This window comes from Sorex araneus, chromosome 5 (assembly GCF_027595985.1).
Source record: "Sorex araneus isolate mSorAra2 chromosome 5, mSorAra2.pri, whole genome shotgun sequence".
NCBI lineage: Eukaryota > Metazoa > Chordata > Mammalia > Eulipotyphla > Soricidae > Sorex > Sorex araneus.
This window is the reverse complement of record NC_073306.1, coordinates 100,950,464-100,971,544: the sequence shown is the minus strand read 5'-3', so window position 1 is coordinate 100,971,544 and position 21,081 is coordinate 100,950,464. Positions and strand designations below refer to the sequence as shown.

Sequence of the window (21,081 nt, the reverse complement as noted above, 5' to 3'; positions counted from 1 at the left end):
TTGATTTACTTGAGCGGGCACCAGTAACATCTCCATTGTGAGACTTGTTACTGTTTTTGGCATATCGAATATGCCACAGGTAGCTTGCCAGGCTCTGCCGGGCGGGTGAGATACTCTTGGTAGCTTGCCGGGCTCTCCAAGAGGGACAAAGGAATCAAACCCGGGTCGGCCGCGTGCAAGGCAAATGCCCCACCCGCTTTTACTGGTAATCTATTTAAACAATTACATTCAATTTACTTAATAATATTTCTAGTCATTTCGTATAGACACAGTAAGATTTAGACCTTTCTCTATATAATCTATCTCTATATAGTTTGAGATTAAGTTTAAAATGGTCTTTCTGGACTCATGGTAAATGGTAGCTTTTCCTGGAGACGTCTCACTATATTTCACAGACTACAGTCCTCTGACCAGGTTAATTTTTCCTAACTCCAACAGGATCTGTATTCAGTTACTTCCTTCCTTTTGGTTTATGACAGAGTTTGTTCCATGACTGTGCTCTTAACTTATACTTCTTATGGCCCTTAGGCTGTCCCATGTCAAAGCCAGAGTAGCTGTGACTTGCCCTGGGTCCATCCAAGTCCAAGTCCCTCGATGCGTCCCACCTTTTGGGGTGTAAGAAACTGAGGTCAATCAAGGGCAACTGAGCTTAAGTCAAGTAAGGTTCAGGAGTAAATTTTTTTTATTTTTTTTTCTTCTTGGGTCACACCTGGCGATGCACAGGGGTTACTCCTGGCTCTGTACTTAGGAACCACTCCTGGCAGTGCTCAGGGGACCATAGGGGATGCTGGGAATTGAACCCGGATCAGCCGCATGCAAGGCAAGCACCCTACCTGCTGTGCTATCTCTCCAGCCCCAGGAGTAAATATTTTTAGAGTCAATTAACTCCCATATTACAAAAACATGGTGTAAACTCTCTTATGTGTCTATACAAAAAAAGACATTGCTCTAAAATTAAAATATGCAAAGGGCATAAAGGAAAGAGAAAAGAAAATATTTCCCTTATATATACAAAATCCAGAGCCATCAGATTTGACATTATAAGTTACTGTGTCTGGAGATATTTGTGACGGATAAACTAATAGGGGAAGTGGGACACAAAGATAAATGTGAAAGGTTGGGAGTGCCCAGGTAGAATTGGGTGTGCCCCCAGGAGCACTTTAGTGAGTGCAATTCAGTCAACCTCAGCTCCCTGCAGGAGGAGAAAGGACAACCCAATGTTAAGCCTAAAATGCTTGGAACTATAATCCAGTAGACTCTCTCCTTCAGGCTGCAAGCAATTATTTCTGTAGTTGACTCCAGGCCTCCTCCAACTTCAGACCTGTTCGTGGTCTCTGTTATCAGTTTGACACTCTGAGACTGCAGTGTTCAAGGGCTATTCCTGGCACTCTGTTCTGGAAGGATTTGCGGTGGTGTTTGGGGGACTATATGTGGTATCAGGGATTGAATTGCGGTAGACCACATGCAAGGCACCTTACCACCTGTCCTATCTCTCTGCCCCCTTTCCTGTTGATCCTGTGTTTTTCTTTGGGTTCCTAAACCAAGCTGTCATTTTAGCTAATTCTTGTCTTTTAATTGTCTTGTTGGATCTCCTTGAGTAGTTGTGTAGTCACCATAGTAATACAACTAATGAGATTCCACTTAGGTCTTTATAATTTTTTAGACTATCTGTGGGTTCTATTATTGTTCTCTGTCAAGGTACCAGGCTGGAGGGATAGCGCAGTGGGTAATGCATTCGCCTTGCACGTGGCTGACCCGGGTTCAAATCCTCCACCCCTCTCAGAGAGCCCGGCAAGCTACTGAGAGTATTCCACCCACACAGAAGAGCCTGGCAAGCTACCCGTGGCATATTCGATATGCCAAAAACAGCAACAAGTCTCACAATGGATGCGTTACTGGTGCCCGCTCGAGCAAATTGATGAACAACAGGATGACAGTGACAGTGAGAGTCAAGGTACCAAAGAGCGTCATCCTTGTAGGTTTCCACATTAATCAAAACTAACTTGAAAATATTTTGACATGTTAAAAAGTGCTCTTTCATATCATTTTGTCACAAATATATAAGAAGTTCGTTGAAAGCAGTTTTATGTAAAAGACACCAGTAACTTTCCCTTGATTTTGTTGTGGACTTTAAACTGCTCTATAAAATCATCCTTAAAAGGAAGCCAGAATAATAGTATAATGGATAGGATGCTTGCTTTGTATGTGACCTACCCACATTCAATCCCCAGCCCTTCTGTATGGTCCCCCAAGCCCTAGCTGGTGTGATTCTTGAGCGCTGCTGGATGTGACCCCAAAACAAAACAAAAAGACCAAAATTACCAAAATTTTCATAATATAAAAAGGAGGACAGGGGGACAGGTGATCACAAAATGCCCTTAAGCCTCTCCAAATTCAAATAACTCTGAGGCCAAGGGGATAGTAAGGGACTTAGGCCCTTGCCTTGAATGCAGCCATCCCAGGTTCAGTCCATGAGCACTACAAAAAGTGACCCTTGAATGTAGAACCAGGAATAGTCACCAAACTCACCAGTGTGCACAAAACCCCAACTGCCCTCCCACAAAAAAAAGAAAATTCCTTTGAAGGAAAAATGTTTATGAGAGTTCTAACTAGTTCTGAGCAGATAAACTACAGTAAACTTTTCCCTAATGAGTTTACTCCAGCTGATTTCTTTACCCAAAAGAAATCTAAAAATTTTATGTAAACATCGTGTGTCACTTAAGCCTAGTTCTCTTTTAAAAAAATTGTCTAAAGTCAGCTAGAGAATTTTTATTTTAACTCACTATTATGTGTTTCCAAGTATTGATTCTTAGAAAGTAATTACTTTTCCTCCATTTTCCTTGATATATAGTGGTAACATGTTTATCCTTTTTTAAAAAAAGAAAAAAAGCTACATCTGGGGCCAAAGTGTTAGTACAGAGGGTAAGGTGTTTGCCTTGCGTGCAGGCGACCCAGGTTCAATCCCTGGCATCCCATATCATCTTTCAAGCACCACCAGAAGTAATTCCTGAGTGCAGAGCCTGGAGTAACCCCTGAGCATCACTGGGTGTGATCCAAAAACGCAAATTAAATAAATTAATCAATTAATTAAAAGTTACATCCATTAGGCACATAACTATTTTTTATAGTTACCGAACATCTCTAATGTTATATTCCTTTCCTAAATAAAAGAAACAGTATTTTTACATGTCATTAGCTTTTTAATCATGAATCTTAATTCGAGGTAGCTTTCTGTTCCAAGCAACATGTTCTACGAATGATATAAAAGGAATAATCTATTCCTAGAAGGGCTCTTCCCAGAGTAGTATATGATAGAAACAAAAACTTTTATGGCTGAGTCTATAGTGGCAAAACACTTGTTTTCATTCAAATGTATGAATTCTGATCAGTGATGGGCTAGGTTACTTTGTATTAAACTTTCTGCTCATAAGGAATCAAAAGCTATGAAAAAAATGTTTTTAAAATATATCTGGAGGCCCCCTAAAAAAAGCAGTCAAAAGCTAGGATGCAGTCCGATGAATTCCACTTTTGAAAAAATTAACACCGGATGAGGTTTATGTTTATATGAGAAAGAGAAAAGGCCAGTTCTGTATATATAGAACTCTTGCAAAAAATCACAGCATTATTAGTTTGAGAACAGAGGATCAACTTTGGAGCTATATGAGTGAATATTTAGGGAGAAATAATTAAAAGAAGGAAACTTCAAAGTATAGTGTGCCCAAATCCATATATAAACTCTCCATAATCTTTGAGTGACTCCTAAACTATGACAGGCCAGAAGGAAATTACAGCTCAAAGTTTAAAGCAAAGATTTTTGGAAGTTCAGCTCCGTGTATAAGAGAGACAGAATTTTCATATCAGAATGGCTTGGTAAACATTTCCAGATTTTTATTGAAATTACATAAGGACTGCATCTTAGTAGATGTGATTATGCCCAGATCCTTTTAATTATGACCAAAGGAATCACCATAGGAATAAGATCAAAACTGAGATATCTGCTGTCAAAATTCTAGCCTCTACAAGTTTAGTTTTTATAGTATACAACCCACAAAATCTAGCTTGTAACTAAATATTATTCTATGTGAGAGGAAATGAGAATATGTGGCTTATTGTAAGAAAGGAAAGTTAGTAGGAACAAACCCAACACCAACCGATGACTGAGATATTAGAATTAGCAAGCTTTGAAATAAGTAGACAGGTGCCTAATAATCTGAAGGGGAAAACACATGCAATGAATAAAGAATCCCAGCAAAAGAAGAGTTGTCCTTGAACAGAACCAGGGAGAAATGCTAGAATTGAAAAACATAAATTTAAAATTTTTCATTTGAGGGAACAAAAATCAGATTGAACAAAAATAAAAGAAATGATGGGCTTGAGGATGACACAGTTTATCCAAACTGAATCACCAAAACCAAAAAAGCTTAAAAATTACCACCATGTCAAAAACCTAAGGAATAAATATAAGCTACTTCTATGTAACAGTTGAAGAAAAAGGAGAAAATGTAATGGGTAGAAGAGACAGGCAGTCATGCATTTTTTTGCATGTCAGTTGACAGTGGAACACATCATGTGTTGATCCCTGTAGACTTTGTGTGTCTTAGGCTATACCATGTTGATTTGTGTAATTATAACTCTATAATATTCTCACAATGACAAAAATCAGGTAAAGGGCCTGGGAAGTAGTTTAAAGGACTGAACTGCATGCTTTTCAGACAGGAGGCCTGAGTTTGATCCCTGGTGCCATGTGGTCCTCTGGCACTTGTGGGAGTGATCCCTACACACCACCCAGGTGTACCTCAAAACATATATCTTACAGAAGTGTTGATATATGGATCTATTCAAAGATTTACAAATAATACTCCACTAACCCAAAAGAAGTTTTTAAGAAGACAGTTATGGTCCATGAAGAAGAAAATAGAAAAGTCTACAACAAACAGCATAAACAGTATGTATGTTCCAGGCTCACATACAAAATTGGGTTTTTCCTAGACATTAAAGACTCCTAGAAGAACTGAGCCTTACTAATTTTATTGATATAGAGTGCATGATAAAAAGGGATTAGGAGGTGATAGAAGTGGCCAAAATGAAATTTGGTCTTAAAAGAGGAACCTGGCATACTAGGAGTCCAGTCTTTCCTGTGGAGACCTAGCCTGAGCAGGTGCTCTCATTGCAACCGCTTACTAATATGACATTCAGTTAGTCCGTTAATCCTCCAGGACAGTTCTCTTTCTATAACTGGACTCTGATATCTTTATCAAGAATTTGTCAAAGTTCAGTATGAATTCTAGTATAAAGTGGCAATAGAAAATCTTCAAAAATTGTTACTTCTTTCCTCTTAGACGTAATCTAAAACTGCTAACATAGCAGCATGACAATGCAGTCACAATGTTTAGGGGGTAATACAGATCGGAGAATTGCTTTGCTATAGACTATAATTGCCATCCTCTCTGGCGATTATAACTCACCTCTCCTGAGCACTACCCTACTTGTATTTTTTTCATTCAATTTTAATTTAAATATATCACACCTGGTTCTTTTGTTTTAGGGCCCATTCAGCAGTGCTTAGGGCTCTCTCCATCCTTGGGAATCACTCCTGATGGTGTTCTATTGTGTTGTCAGGAATCAAACCTGGTTTGTGTGTATGCAAGACAAGCACAGTATCGGCTGTTCTGTTCTATCTCTTGAATCCACACTCTTGGTTCTTTTGTCGGGGTTCAGCTGAGATCAGAACCATGGTTCACACATGTGAGGCATGTGTCCTACTATATATCTGTATTGGTATCCATACACACAACATATATATATATACATATACATATATATATATATATATATATACTGTCACTGTCATTCCATTGCTCATCAATTTGCTCGAGTGGCACCAGTAACATCTCCATTGTGAAAGTTGTTACTGTTTTTGGCATATTGAATACGCCACAAGTAGCTTGCCAGGCTCTGCCATTTGGGTGAGATATTCTTGATAGCTTTCCGGGCTCTCCGAGCGGGGGGTGGAGGAATCGAACCGGAATTGGCCGTGTGCAAGGTAAACACCCTACCTGCTGTGCTATCACTCCAGCCTCTGTGTGTGTGTGTGTGTGTGTGTGAGTGAGAGAGAGAGAGAGAGAGAGAGAGAGAGAGAGAGAGAGAGAGAGAGAGAGAGAATACAGTGCTGGCAATAAAAATCTAACACCTAACACATGCAAGGCAAGAGCTCTACTCCAAAGCTACTCCATCCCTGGTGCCATGTGTGTGTGTGTGTGTGTGTTTGTTTGTTTTGCCTTTTGGGTCACACATAGCAATGCTCAGGGGTTAACTCCTGGCTCTGCACTCAGAAATCACTTCTGACAGTGCTTGGTGGACCGCATGGGATGCCAGAGATTGAACCCAGGTTTTCACATGCAAGGCAAATGCCCTTCCTGCTTTACTATCAGTCCAGGCCCAACGTGTATATTTTAAATGTATATATCCATAGTGCTTTGTTTAGTACTTTTGCCCTTCCTACAATAATATATAGATATAGATTTGCTTAGAAGGAACAAAAAAGATCTTTGAGGAAATGGATTAAAAATATTTTTCCCCTTCAGTGTATTTCCCAAGTCAATTGTGTTGCCTCAATATTGCCTTTAAGTATATTTAACCTCTTAAGGGCATATCGTAGGTTCACTATTCTTAGGTGTGATGCCTTAATGCCATGCATTATATACTTCAGAAAAAATCAGATCTGAAAAAATGTCTTTTTGACCTTCATGTGTGCATAACTATGCTCTAAGGTTGACACCAGAGAGCATTTTTGTCTACCTAGTGATGTGCAGTTCCCACCTCACTAAAAAGATTATTGTCACTGAAATGAAATATGAGATCTGGACTCCCTAGTTTGCATCGCTTCAGAATTCTGCCCAAGGGAATACTTGTTCATTATGTGAGTGCTTTACAAATCAGGGGAACTGGAAAAAAACTACTAACCCTGTGCAATTTCATTTCCCTCCCATAATGTTACTATGGCAACTCAGCATCCCTCTCTCGCTCTCTTGTGTCAGTGGCATACAGTGCCTTTCTTGCAGCAGCCTCCCTTGAGTCCAGGAACTGCCTTTGTCTCGTTTCTCAACTGGAGCTTATTGTATGCAATTGAAGAAGTGCTTTTGTAGTCCAGGCTTATTGTGAACCACACTGTATGTTAATAGTAAACTTTTAGAGATTAAAGCAAGTAAAAATTCTCATTTTAATTCGTGAAAAACATTCTCAATTTAGGTAGAGGAGTACACAGTTTCACTGAAATGTTTTATTTTTTTATTAGGATCTGGGAGAAGAAAATATTTGCCTTGTCATACACAATTTTATTTAAAATAATACCTAATTTTAATAGAATAGATACATTCAACTCCATAGTTATGATTTAAGGGGAGACATTTAGTCAGAGAGAGAGATCAATATGAATTGCAAGGTTTGTAATAAATGTCATGGGTGATCTGATCATCAACTTTAGCTGTTTCTCTTTTCTTATTTTTTTATCTTTTTTTTCTATGTAAAATTTATTCTATTTATTTATTATTAGTGAGTCACTGTGAGCTGCAGTTACAGGCTTACAAACTTTAGTGCTTGCGTTTCAGTCATACAATGATCAAGTACCCATCCCTCCACCAGTGCCCATTTTCCACCACCAGTGATCCCAGCATCCCTCCTACCACCCCCACCCCATCCCCTCCACCCAACCCTACCTCTGTGGCAGGGCATTCCCTTTTGCTCTCTTTTTGGGTGTTGTGATTTGCAATAGAGGTATTAAGTGGCCATCATGTTTGGTCTGTGATCTACTTTCAGCCTGAATCTCCCATCCTGAGTAGGTCCTCTTAGCACCCTTTACTTGGTGGTCCCTTCTCTATCTGAGCTGCCTTTTTCTCCAGCATGTGAGGCTAGCTTCTAAGCAGTGGAGTGATCCTTCTGGTACTTATCTCTGCTATTCTCACTGCAGTGTTTTAAAGTACAATACTCAGAATAGTTTGTTGGGTTTTTTTCCAGGTAATTGTGTACTGAATCAGAAAGCAAACCTCTGATTTTAGAGGAAATGTTCTGTTTTTTCTCTTACTCTACTATTCTAAGAGTTATAAATTTTAGTTCTTATTCTTTATACCATTTACAAGGTTTTTTTTTTGTTGAGACTTTAATTTTTTCTGGAAGAGAGGTATGTTTTAGTAGTGCTTCTAAAGGTCAGAAACTTAGTACAAGGGTTAAGTCTCCTGCCTTGCATGCAGCTGACTCTGGTTCAATCTCAGGCAAGTATGATTCCCCAAGCACACTACCAGGAGTAACCCCTGAGCACAGAGCCAGGAATAATCTCTGAGAACTGTTGGATGTGACTCAACACCCACTTCAAAACAAATAAAGCACAAAATGAGCCTTTAAGAGCATAAAGGTACAGGACTGGAGAAATAATACAGAAGACAGGCTTCACATGGCCCGGTTTGATCTTTGGCACTTTATATGTTCACCTAGGTCACACTTGGAGTGATCCCAAAGCACAGAGTCAGGAGTAAGCCCTGAGTATCACCAGATACGCCCCCCCCAAAAAAAAAATTGTTTTAATTGGAGAGGGGGATATCTTTTTAGGCAATTAAAAAATGTTTTTAAAAGACTAACCTAATTTCATTCACAACTCCCATTCTTTCATCTATCTACTCATTGTTGTTAAGCAACTCTCATAGGTATGGTTTTGAGTTAACTGCTCTATGAGTTTCAAATATCCCATAGACTAGTAACCTCTCAAACAGACTCGTTGAAATGGTTACATGTTTGTAATATGAAGTACAATGTGAAGTAGAATGCTAATACCTACTTTTCAGTCAATAGGTTTCACTTTCCATCTCAAGTCAACTTTATGTAACTACGATAGGATTCTACTAAGCCTAGTTAGGCAGGTAGAGACTGAGTTATAACAACATAAGCCTCCAATTCAGTTAACTGTAATGGGTAAGGGTAGAGCAATAAGTTCAGGAGTGGGGCTAGATAACAAATAGCAGTGGCAGGTCTTTTCAAAGTTCCTTCGAAACTCCCATTCCCAGGGATAATGGGGTTTCTTCTCCTGATCAAGGATCTGCCCTGTCTGGAGAGGTTTCAGGCTCCCCAGGTATCCAGTCCAGAGGCATTTCAAAATTAGCCCAATTTGATGCCCAAATTTACTTCACATTTAAAAGGTGTGTTTTCAGGGCCACATGTTAATTTTGATTTCGACAGGGCCTCTGTCTTCAGCCAGTTTTTGTGGGGTTGTTTTGGCGTTTGTTTTGTTTTGTTTTGTTTTGTTATGTTTGGGGAAAGGAAAAGGGGTGGGTCACACTCAGTACTCAGGGCTTACTCCTAGCTCTGTACTCAGGGATCACACTTGCTGTATTCAGGGAACTATATGGCCTTGCTGGCATTAAAACCCAGGTCAGCTGTGTGCAGGCTGCCTTACCTGCAGCCCTATCTTCCCAACCCTGAACCAACCAGATTTTTAAAATTTGTCCTTGTTGGGGCTGGAGCAATAGCACAGCGGGTAGGGCATTTTCCTTGCACGCAGCCGATCCAGGTTCGATTCCCAGCATCCCATATGGTCCCCTGAGCATTGCCAGGAATAATTCCTGAGTGCAGAACCAGGAGTAACCCCTGTGCATTGCCGGGTGTGACACAAAAAGAAAAAAAAATTGTTCTTGTTTTTGCCATATATATGCCTGTTTTATATTGATAACATGTCATTCTCTCTTCACCCCCACCTTTGTGCTAGAAGGCATTCTATTTTATGGGCCCCCACTTTTTTTTTAATCAACTGTGATAGTTATATTGTCAATGTATATAACATTTAAATTTGTATGAATCAGTGTAATGCTGAGCTGAAGCAATAGCACAGTGGGTAGGGCATTTGCCTTACGGCCGACCCAGGTTCGATTCTCACCATCCCATATGGTCCCCAAGCACAGCTAGGAGTGATTCCTGGGTGCAGAGCCAAAACTAAACCCTGAGCAGGGTGGGGGAAGAATCAGTGTAATGCAAACCTTTTTCCTCCTCCCCCCAACTCCAACACTCTCACTCTCTCTCTCTCTCTCTCTCTCTCTCTCTCTCTCTCTCTCTCTCTCTCTCTCTCTCTCTCTCTCTCTCAGAATGCAAGATAAAAAGTAGCAGGTTCCTCAAAAGTCATATGGTTAAAATAAGACATAATCATAGTTGAATGGTTATGCCTACTTTGGAAAAAAGCTTCAGAAAGATCCTGTACTTTCCTGTACTTTAAAAAATAGTTTTGAGCGGGAGACAGTAGAAAGCAAACCTTGAGCTACCTGAAAGACTGATAGCAAAAAATGAGAAAACAAAAGATTTCTACCTGGAGCTGCAAAGGGTTTGTTCCTTGGAGTAGGAAAGAAAGGAATAAGGAAGGTCAATTTAGTTGGTATTAGCATTAGAACGCTTTGCTAATCTGAGGGATTTAGATTTAACTGAGGAATCAATGAGAGGAAGAAATGTATTCAAAATTCAGATGCTTTTTGATTTTAATTTTGATTAAAATCTAGGTGTCAGTGAGTAAAGTCAACCTCTCATTTTCTCAGTTTTCCATCTAATCTTGCTCTGAGTCACTAAGGGTTGGCTTGGGACTTCCTGGGTTTAGCCGATCTGGTTTCCTTAAGGCTTAGAACACTGTGATGCTAATTAAAGATCTTTAACTCCAGGCACTGGTTTTCCCACCGACCTATGAATGTCCCAGCAACCAGGCTGGTACTTTCTGTACAGCCAGGCCTGGGGACGTCTTTCTTATACAGTTTATGGGACATCTCTCCTGCCAGAATACTGGCTATTTGAAGAGTTTGAAAAATGCAGAAGCAAATTAGAAGATCCAGAGGAGCAGGCCACTTGAAGCCAGTGTTAGAAGTGCAAAGCCATAGTGGAAATGACCTTCAGGTAGCTCATGGCGGTCCATGGAGGAACTGAGAATGCATCCCCACTGAGTTTACCATTACAACAGGGGAATACAAAAAAAATGAAGGCTGGAACAACAGCACTTTATATAGTTTTGCACCCTTGAAAAGGTCACCTTTCCTAAACAAGTCTCTAGATTCTATAAGCATTTAATAATCAAACACCCAGTGGTAACTTCTGAATGGTTTACAAATAGAGAGGTTCAGAGTGGCCTAAAACTTGATCATAGGATCTTTGTCTTAATAAGACATCCCGTGGTGGGGATGCTGACAGCACTTAACTGTGGCTCGGTTCTGAATTCAACCTGTGTGGCCTCTCTTAAGTAATTGAACTTATTCAAATAGGGGACAATAGAATTCAAGACCCTTCAAGCCGGGATCTAGAAAATGAAGATTATCTCTTTCCTGCAGAGTTAGTTGTGAGAATGAAACATGATGCTGTGGATTTGCTTCAGAATAATGCAGGAAGCTTGATCCGGATGTGACTGAGTCAGGATTGTTGCAGCTGAGCAGCAGATTCAGAGACTCTTAATTCAATCTACGTGAGCCTGAAGTAGCTTTGAAATTCCCTGTAATTAAAACCTCTTTAAAAGATGAAATCTGCAAAAAATATGTTAGGCATAGTATACTTCAAAGGATGAAGAAATAATGATTGATTTTGCTCCTAGATAACTAAACACTTCACAGTCAATATTAGTATTTTGCTAAACGAAGAAAATGTCAAGGCTAAATGAGTTTACCTAAAATAATTTTTTTCTTGTGTGACCATATTTTGAAAATGCCCTCAGGAATTGTACATTACATTAGGGTCCATTTAAGAAATAATAAAGGGGGGCTGGAGCAATAGCACAGCAGGTAGGGCATATGCTTTGCACACGGCCGACCCGGGTTCGATTCCCAGCATCCCATATGGTCCCCTGAGCACTGCTAGGGATGATTCCTGAGTGCAGAGCCAGGAGTAAACCCTGTGCATCGCTGGGTGTGACCCAAACAAAGAAAAAAAAAAGAATAAAAGGAAACAATTGTGGTCTTTGTGTTCATTAATTATCATACTACAAGTCTGGGTAAGGTATTTTATTTTTTATTGCAAGGTACATATAATTATTGTATCCTTTCTCCTTTGGTTACCTGCAGTTGTATATTATCAGAAAGATATCTTGACTTTATAGTTTTTTTTTTGTTTTCAGAATTTATTTTTCTCTGTTAAGAAAAGAAATGTTTCTAACCTGAAAAATTGCTGCATTGCTTTCTTTGGTTTACAAGAGAAAAAGTTTTAAGATAACATAAAAATATTGAAATATGCTCAAAGAACGTTCATACCTGTTCATGTTATATCTACAATTCAATTTTCATCTTTAAGGAATTTAAATTCTAATGATATGTGGCTAGTAGTTTAGAAATAAGATTATATCTTATTGATTATCCATTAGGATAATTGGTCTCACTGCTAAGATCTGCTCATATGTCTAGAAAGTGATTTTAATGTAATAAATTCAATTTTGAAGTATTTTAAAATAATCAAAACCAGGCCTCCTGGATATAGACCATGCCATTAGCCCTTTCCACCATCTTTCCAGTCCCCAAATCTCTAAATATATTTATTGCTATTTTTTATTGTATTTGGACAATTATAATAATATTTCTGATCTGGAGTGATACTTTAAAGTCTTATCGTCTCAAGAAATAATTAGGCCTTATTTAAAATTATATATTTTCATAGCAAAGAAATATGATATGGTAATCAATCGCACTCTAGTATAAAATTATGTTACATTAGATAAAATTAGGTGAGGGTGGAAATTAGAATAGGAATAAAAATATTAGAGGAAAAAGTACCATGTGAAATTCTTGTTACAAATTTCCATTTTTAAAGTTTTCATAATTTTGTATAAATTCATCTATTCACAGTATTTAGTATCCACTAGATATTTGGGGGCTTGGGGGGGTATTTGGTGGGGGGCTGTTTGATTTTGAGTCATGTTTGAACACCATTGATGTTCAGGAATTACTTCTGGCTCTACATTCAGAAATTACTCCTGGCAGTGTTTGGGGACCGTATGGGATTCCAGGGATCAAACCTGAGTTATCTACCTGCTGTGGTGTCTCTCCAGTCCCTCCACTAATCATTTTGAAGAACAACAGGACAGCTACATATAAAAATGCCTCTAGTCTCATATGTAGGAAGTAATATAGTTTGTCACTGCTTGTGAAAAAAAATTTTCTAACCTAAAATGTCAAATTATTTCACGAGATCTGTGAGTAAATGTTTGCTGTGTACTAGTCCCTACCATGTTGGATACACAGTGACTCTCAAAAAAAAAATGCATTGTGCGTGTTTGTGTTTAGACACCCCAGCACCTAACACACCCCCTGGTCAAGTCTCATTGAACTGTTTCCATTGTTCCCAGGACGGACTGACACCTTTGCACTGTGGAGCGAGGAGTGGCCATGAGCAGGTGGTGGAGATGCTGCTTGATCGATCCGCCCCCATTCTTTCAAAGACAAAGGTAATTTCTTCCTTAGCTTTGCTTCCTTTTGCTGGTTATGAACTCTAGGTTCTTTGAATTGTACGGATAGTATTATGCATTTGTTAGAACAGTAAATGTTTTTGTTTTTGTTCCACCATTGAGTTGCAATAAGTTTCACAAGTGCATCTTCACACCACAGTTGATGTACATACCCACCCCAAAGTTCTAGAACTATTAACTACACAAATTTACCCCCCTCCCTGTTCTTTCTGTTCCTCCACTTTCCAAATGCACCCCACATATTTTCTAGCAAAAATTCTTCAGGCAAGAATAAAATCACTGTATCACTGTTGTCCCATTGCTCATCGATTTGCTCGAGCAGACACCAGTAATGTCTCCATTCGTCCCTGTCACATTCAGGGTGAGGGGAATGAGGCCCATTATTGTTACTGTTTTGGGCATATAAAAAATGATATGTCTAATAAAGGACAAAATTTATCATCCAAGCCTTGGATGTTGCTCAGTGGTAAAGAGCCTTGCACGTGTGAGGACCTGAGTTTGATCTGTGGTACCACCACCGTAATAACTACAGCACTACCAGCCAGAAATCCTCCATGTTACAAAAATCATTCAAATATAATAGAGACATAAAGACTGTCCTAGGCAAACAAAAGCTGATGGAGTTTACCATCATCTCACCTGCCTTACAGGAACAATAGAAAAAGTGTTTCTTTGTTTGTTTTGGGAGACCACACCTGGTGGTGGTCAGGGGTTATTCCTGGCAGGCTTGGAGGACCAACTAGGGTTGAATCTGTGATGGTTGACCATGTGCAAGGCAACTGCTCTACCTGCTATACAATCTCTCTGTCCCAAAAGGAGTGGTTTTTTTTTTTAAGGTTTTATCTTTTTTTTTATTAGTGAATCACCGTGAAATAAAGTTACAGACTTACAAGTTTTCATGCTTACGTTTCAGTCATACAGTGATCGAATACCCACCCCTCCACCAGTGCCCACCAGTGGTCCCAGCATCCCTCCCGCCACCCCCACTCTGTCCTCTTCACCCCACCCTGCCTCTGTGGCAGGGCATTCCCTTTTGCTCTCTCTTTTTGGGTGTTGTGGTTTGCTATAGAGGTATTAAGTAGGCATCATGTTCAGTCTATGGTCTATTTTCAGCCTGTATCTCCCATCCCTAGTGGGTCCACCTAGCAAAGAAAAAAGCATGCTAAGCTTGAAGTTAGGTAACAAATAGAAAAACAGAATCTGAAGTATAAAAGCGATGAAGGACTGAATCTGAAAGGGTAAATGATGACATCATTTTAATTAGCTATTTTGATGACTGTGTTCTTTAAGAACTTTAAACTGTGGTCTTATAAAACCTTAGGTACAATAATACACTTTAGAATTACCTTAGACTACACCTGAATAGAGTTACACCAAGTTCTGGGTTTTAGGCCACACCTGGCTATGCTCAGAGCTTACTCCCAGCTCTGTGGTCAAGGATCAGCCCTAGCAGAGCTCAGGGAACCATATATGGTGCTGGGGTTGGAACCCGGGTCAGCTGCATGCAAGGCAACCACCCTACCCGCTTACCATCTCTCCAGTCCAGCCTTCATTTTTGTGCATTGCTTTTGTTTCATTTTAGTCCTGTCAAGAGGATTAGTGCTTCACCTTATCAGCTTTTCATAACTCTTAGAGTCTTTTATACAACAGTTTTAAACGCAAATCTTTCAATGTATGTGACATTGTGTTGACCTTTTGACCTTTTCAGTGTTTCTGTCACCCAAACCAGTCTTTTTCTTTCCTGTACTTTTTTTTCTATCTTCTTTCTACTCTGTTATGTTCAAGTCGTATCATTTCTCAGTGAACTTTAATAATAGCTTTCTTTGGTCCTTGTTCCTTTACAACTCAGTTCCACTTTGCAGGCTGTGGCCATATAAATTGTCAACCAAATCATGTCAGCCTCCTGTCTAAAAGCCAGTTTAATAAAATACTTATTCGTATTCTCTTTTAAATTAATTTTGGTTTTAAGTTTAAAAATCAAATCTCCATGAAAGAGATATACTACAGGGGATAAGGCCTTGCATGTAGCTAACCTGGGTTCCATCCCCTGCACCCCATGTGGTCCCCTGAGCCCCACCAGGAGTGATCCCTGATCTCAAAGCCAGGGGTAAGCGCTGTACACTGCCAGGTTTGACCCCCTAAAATCAAATTTTAAAGTCTTCTCTTTTGTCTCCTTTTGTTTTTTTGTTTGTTTGTTTGTTTGTTTGTTTTTTGCTTTTTGGGTCACACCCAGCGATGCTCAGGGATTACTCGTGGCTTTGCACTCAGGAATTACTCCTGGCAGTGCTTGGGGGACCATATGGGATGCCGGGGATCGAACCCGGGTCGGCTGCGTGCAAGGCAAACACCCTCCCCGCTGTGCTATCACTCTGGCCCCTCTTTTGTCTCCTTTTGTTCTTCTGTTTCTGTTAAATCTTGGTTCTTTTCCCATCTTCTATGCTAATAGTTTATAGTTATTCATTATTAACAAAACATTGGTAATAGTCAGCAATGTTTTCTGCTTCTCTGATAGTTTCTTAAAGTATCCAGTCTTGTTTTATGCAAACATTTTCATTTCCTTTCTGAGAATATACAGCATAATTTGAATACTGATTTTTTTTCCTATCCTCCTGTCCCTCATCAGACTTTCTTCCTCTCGCCCTCCCCTACCCCTCCCCTGTGTTCACTTTGGCTGTTCCCTGGTGGGGGTGTCCCACAGATATCATCCCTGAAGTGCTGGCATAGGGGAAACTAGGCAGGGCTCCCAGGAGTGTATTAGTGGTGAAATAAGAATCCTTGAATATGCAGATTAGTTGGCCTTTTCTTTGTTCTTTTGTTTGATGTTGGTTGACATGACAGTGTTTTACAAAAATGTTTGCAGAGGCTTATGTGTAAGTTGCCTTTTTCTTTAGGAAGTTTGGTTCTTGGAAAGATGAGTTCATTCTCTAACCTTTGCTGAGTACACTGGTGTGAGTACATTCATAGTATTCAGGGGAAAAGAAAAGGAGCCATCTGTCTCCTGTTCCTCTGTGCTCACTTTAATCTTAATGATACCTTTTGTCTACAGTGATTACCACATGCTCTCTGTTTATATTAACCCATTTAACCTTCTCAGTAAAATACTTCTGTAAGATACTAGCATTACTGGTATTCCCTTTTTATAGATTAGGAAACCAAGACTCAATGAGATTATGTTGCTTCCTAAAGATATTCCTCCCCTCCTCTCCCAATGCTCCCCTTCCTTTTCTCTCCTCACGTCAACTTTTTCCTTCTCTCTTCTTGTTTATTTTGTGATCATACTTGGCAGTGCACTTGACTTCCCTCTGGCTGAGTGCTCAGGGCTCCCACCTGGCTGGTGTTTGGGGAACCATATTGCTGTGCCAGGCAATTGTTGCAGAGATGGCATTGCAGATATGTACAAGAAAAGCGCCTTACTACATATACTCTCTCTTGGGCACTGTCTCTTATTTTCTGTGAGCATAGACTCGGTTTAAAGCCTCACCCCTGCCCTCTATTCTGCTGGGTTCATCTGTCCAGATTCTCTCTGGGTCACTTTCTCCAGAAACTCAATTTTCTGATTACCTGCAGGGAACATGGGGACTATTATCTTGCTTTGCTGCATTTGGAACAGAATAGAGACCTGACAAAGTTTATACGTAGGTGAACCAATATCGGCTTTTGCCCAATATTGCATTTGTCTTTTAAGATATCAAATCTCCTTATCCCCAGCCCTTTGGAAACTGAAAGATAGGTGATTTGTCTTAATTATACCAACAGTTTGCTGGAGCCAGATTATGGAGTTTATCCATTTCCAGTTCCCTGTTCACTAATAATCGAGTTTGATTGCTTGAAATGGCTCATACCGGGGACCTATATATGCCATGGGAATAGACAGAAAATACATTTCAGAGCTTTTGTTTCTGCACAGAGCTGTTATTCAGCACTTCAAGCACACCATGTGCTTAGACCCTTCCACACACACTTAGGCTTCAGCTTCTTTTCTTCTGGATGAGTTACCACCCTTCAGTCTTCTCTCCATATTCCAAAACTGAATAGCCCTTACATATCTGGTTTTGCTTCCTTTCCCTTGGACTTAGGTGGTTGTGCCCTTCCTTCGTAAGTTCCTTTATTGCTTTTAGTGGCACTTTAGATGGGGAAATGCTCATGTATATATTATGTCTGTGATACATTATTCAGTGTGTCTAGAAGTATCTCCCATGCACTAATACTGAAGTCCTTACCTCAGAATCTAACCATTTCTCTACCTCATCTCTCATCCCACTCCTTATTCTCCATCTTCCCTCATATATACATGGTCTGTTACTATTTCTCCTGTTCTCCATTTGTTCCAGATTTCTGCATCCTTCCCACATTTTTTTTTCAACTCATGTCTTTTTCTCTGAGAGGACATCTTTCTCAATATTTGTTCTCTGGCTCTCTTTACCTGATTCGTGCAATGCCTGAAACCTTTTGTTTGTTTGATTGTTTGTTTGAGCTTTGTTTAGGGAACACACGTGGCAGTGCTCGTGGCCTACTCCTGGCTCTGAGATCAGAAATCATTCCTGGCCATTCTCAGGGGACCATATGGGATGCTGGGGATAAAACCCAAGTCAGTGCAGGCAAGTACCTTACACACTATACTATCACTCCAGCCCAGGAAACCTTGTCAAAGGTGTTTGTCAAAGGTGACAAACATTTGTTGAAAGAATACAAAACGAATAAATGCATTCCTGACCTTAGGACCATCTGTCCAGGGCTGGAGCAATAGTGCAGCAGGTAGGGCATTTGCCTTGCACACAACCTACCCGGGTTTGATTCCCAGCATCCCATATGGCCCCCTGAGCACTGCCAGGAGTAATTCCTGAGTGTACACCCAGTATTAACCCTTGTGCATCACCAGGTATGCCCCTAAAAGCCAAAAAAAAAAAAAAGACCATCTGTCCAATTCTTCAAACTTTCATCTTGAGACCAGAGAGATAATACATCAGATGCTTGCCTTGCAGTTGGCTGACCCACATTGATCCCTGGCTTCACATATGGTTCTCCCATGTATTGCCAGACTAAGTTCTGAGCGCCACTGGGTGTGCCCCATCTCCCCAAAAAAATACCTTCATCTTTCTGATTTGAGAAAATCTATCACTTTGGATTCAAATTCTGAGCCTCTTGAGGACCTTCTATATATTTAGCCCTTCCTCCCACCCCACCATTAGCAGGTGATTCTTACCTTTTCATTCTTACATTCATGTCCTTTCCCAGTAGGACATGAATGTCATTTAAACCAAATAAATTGAATTGTGTTCTCTTCTAATTGATTTTTATTAAAAACACCATGATATACAAAGTTGTCTTTCTGTCATTATGTTGTATGTCATGAGGGAATTTCCTTGTATTGACACTTTCCTCTTCTGTCCACAGAGTCATGTTTTTTCCCTCTCAAATTTTGTTTCTTTGTTTACTGCATGATTTCCTTGAAGACAGCACCAAAACATAAAGCAGATGGATGTTTGGGCAGGAAATAAATGAGTACATATGTTTGTGGGTGGCAAAATCTTAAATGAGAACTATTATCATCTTAGTTTCTTCTCGGTTCAGAATAATTCAAGTGGCAATTTTTTTGGGGGGTTGGGGTTGTTTGTTTGGAAATCACACCTGGCAATGCTCAGGGGTTACTCCTGGTTGTACATTCAGGAAATATTCCTGGCAGTTCAGTTGGTGTACCAGGGATCAAACCATGTTGGCTGTGTGCAAGGCAAGCACCCTACCTGGTGTATTATCTTTCCAGCCTCATGAGTGGAACTTTTAAAGGAGGAAATATCCTGATTTATTGACAGCATAGGAAGTCCTTAAATATACATAAATATTTACTGGATTTTATTCTGTTTCTTCAGAGCTCTTTGCTAAGCAATTAGGGACAATGTCACCAGTAGCAGCTTCCTCTCAAGAAACACAAATAGTTGAAATATATGACAGTGAATGAAGTCATGAACATGGCAAGGGAAGAAATAGTCTGTTATTTTATGAATATCAACTGGACTGGGGAGGTGCTCTCAGCAGTGCCAGGGATCAAGTCTGGGTCTCCAGCGTGCAAAGCACGTGCTCCAGCCCTTAAGCTTTCTTCCTGGTCCTCAGTATTTCAAGTGTCAAAAAGATAAAGTTAGGGAAACAATTTCGCCCAAAGGGTTCAGACTACCTAGTTCATCTGTGCATATTTAATATATGTCATTGCTTTCAAAATTAGTTGATGGCAACGTTTTGGAAACTGAATCATCTCTTCCCCAAAATGTCATATTATGTTGTAGTAATTCATGGAGCCTCCCTTTATAATTAGAATCTCTAAGAATGTCCTGACTTCTCATTTTGGCGTTGGGGGGAGGGGTAGGGAATCAGAGTTTATTTGGTCCACACCTGGCTGTGCTCAGGGCTTACTCCTGGTGGGACTCAGGGGACCATATGATATGCCAGGATCGAAAGCAGGTCAGCCACCTGCAAGCCTTACCCGCCATCTTATCCCTCTCGTTCCCAGCTGACTCCTCATTTTTGTTTCCATATTTAGATAAAGTGTTCTTGAAAAGAGTGACATTGCTTTTTTGTGTTCGTTGGGAAATGTGTATTAAACACTAAATATTATTTTGTCCTTTTAAAAAAAGTGTGATTTACCCTTTACCCCATTCATTTCTTCTCTCAATTATGTTTTAGGGTGAGGTAGCTTTCTAACTAGGGCCAAGGGCAATCCGAAGTCACTCCTAGAGATTTTCAGCCAAACAGGACAAGCAGTTCCGGAGGTGAAGAACACAAAGGTGGAGAGAAGTGACCACCCTGAGGGAGTGTGTGGCGCTAGCATTATTTTGCAGAAAAACCAACTGTGAACAGTTGTGTGTACCTTTGTGTATGTGCCTAAAATAAGTGCTTTATTTAGTTATTTGGGAAAGTAATATACAATGGATATTAGATAAACTAACACTGTTTTTAAGTCAAAGAAATTGAATTGTGTTCTCTTCTTATTGATTTTTATTAAAAACACCGTGATATACAAAGTTATCCATTATACAGTTGTTTTAAGCATTTAGTCTTTCAACACCATCAGTGTGACCTTCCTATATCCCCTATATCCCCAGTTTCCCTCCCATCCCCATCCTGCCCCTTTAGGTACTGTATCACTGTATCAGTGTCATCCCTTTGCTCATTGATTTGCTCGAGAAGGCACCAGTAATGTCTCCAAGTGAGACTTGTTGTTACTGTTTTTGGCATATCGAATATGCCACGGGTAGCTTGCCAGGCTCTGACATGCAGGTGGGAAACTCTTGGTAGCTTGCCAGGCTTTCTGAGAGGGACAGAGTCAGCCACGTACAAGGCAAACGCCCTACCTGCTGTGCTATTGCTACAGCCCTTTAGGTACAATAAAACAAATTACTTTATATTATTTATTCCACCAAAACTTTAAGAACTGGCAAATAAAATGATCAGAAAATAAATCACGAAGGGCCAATTAGTGATAACTGTATGATTTTGACCTATATAAATAAGGAAATTAAAACAATTTGACAGGTGAGACATGATTTTTACCATAACAAGATCCAAATATGAAGTAAAAGTTAATGTAATACAGTTTAGATTTCAGAGTTGAAAATGTGTATATGTAAGTA

The 21,081-nt window shown here is 39.8% G+C and overlaps 1 protein-coding gene across 18 annotated transcripts in view; it reads left to right on the top strand.

Annotated features, from left to right (window-relative positions):
- The window catches only part of ANK3 (ankyrin 3), a 511,843-nt gene that overhangs the window by 330,802 nt on the left and 159,960 nt on the right, over positions 1–21,081 (top strand). For all 18 annotated transcript variants that reach the window (XM_055137437.1, XM_055137439.1, XM_055137442.1 and 15 more), the window contains one exon: positions 13,340–13,438. In XM_055137437.1, coding sequence (XP_054993412.1) covers positions 13,340–13,438 — 99 coding nt within the window. The remainder of the gene's footprint in view (positions 1–13,339; positions 13,439–21,081) is intronic.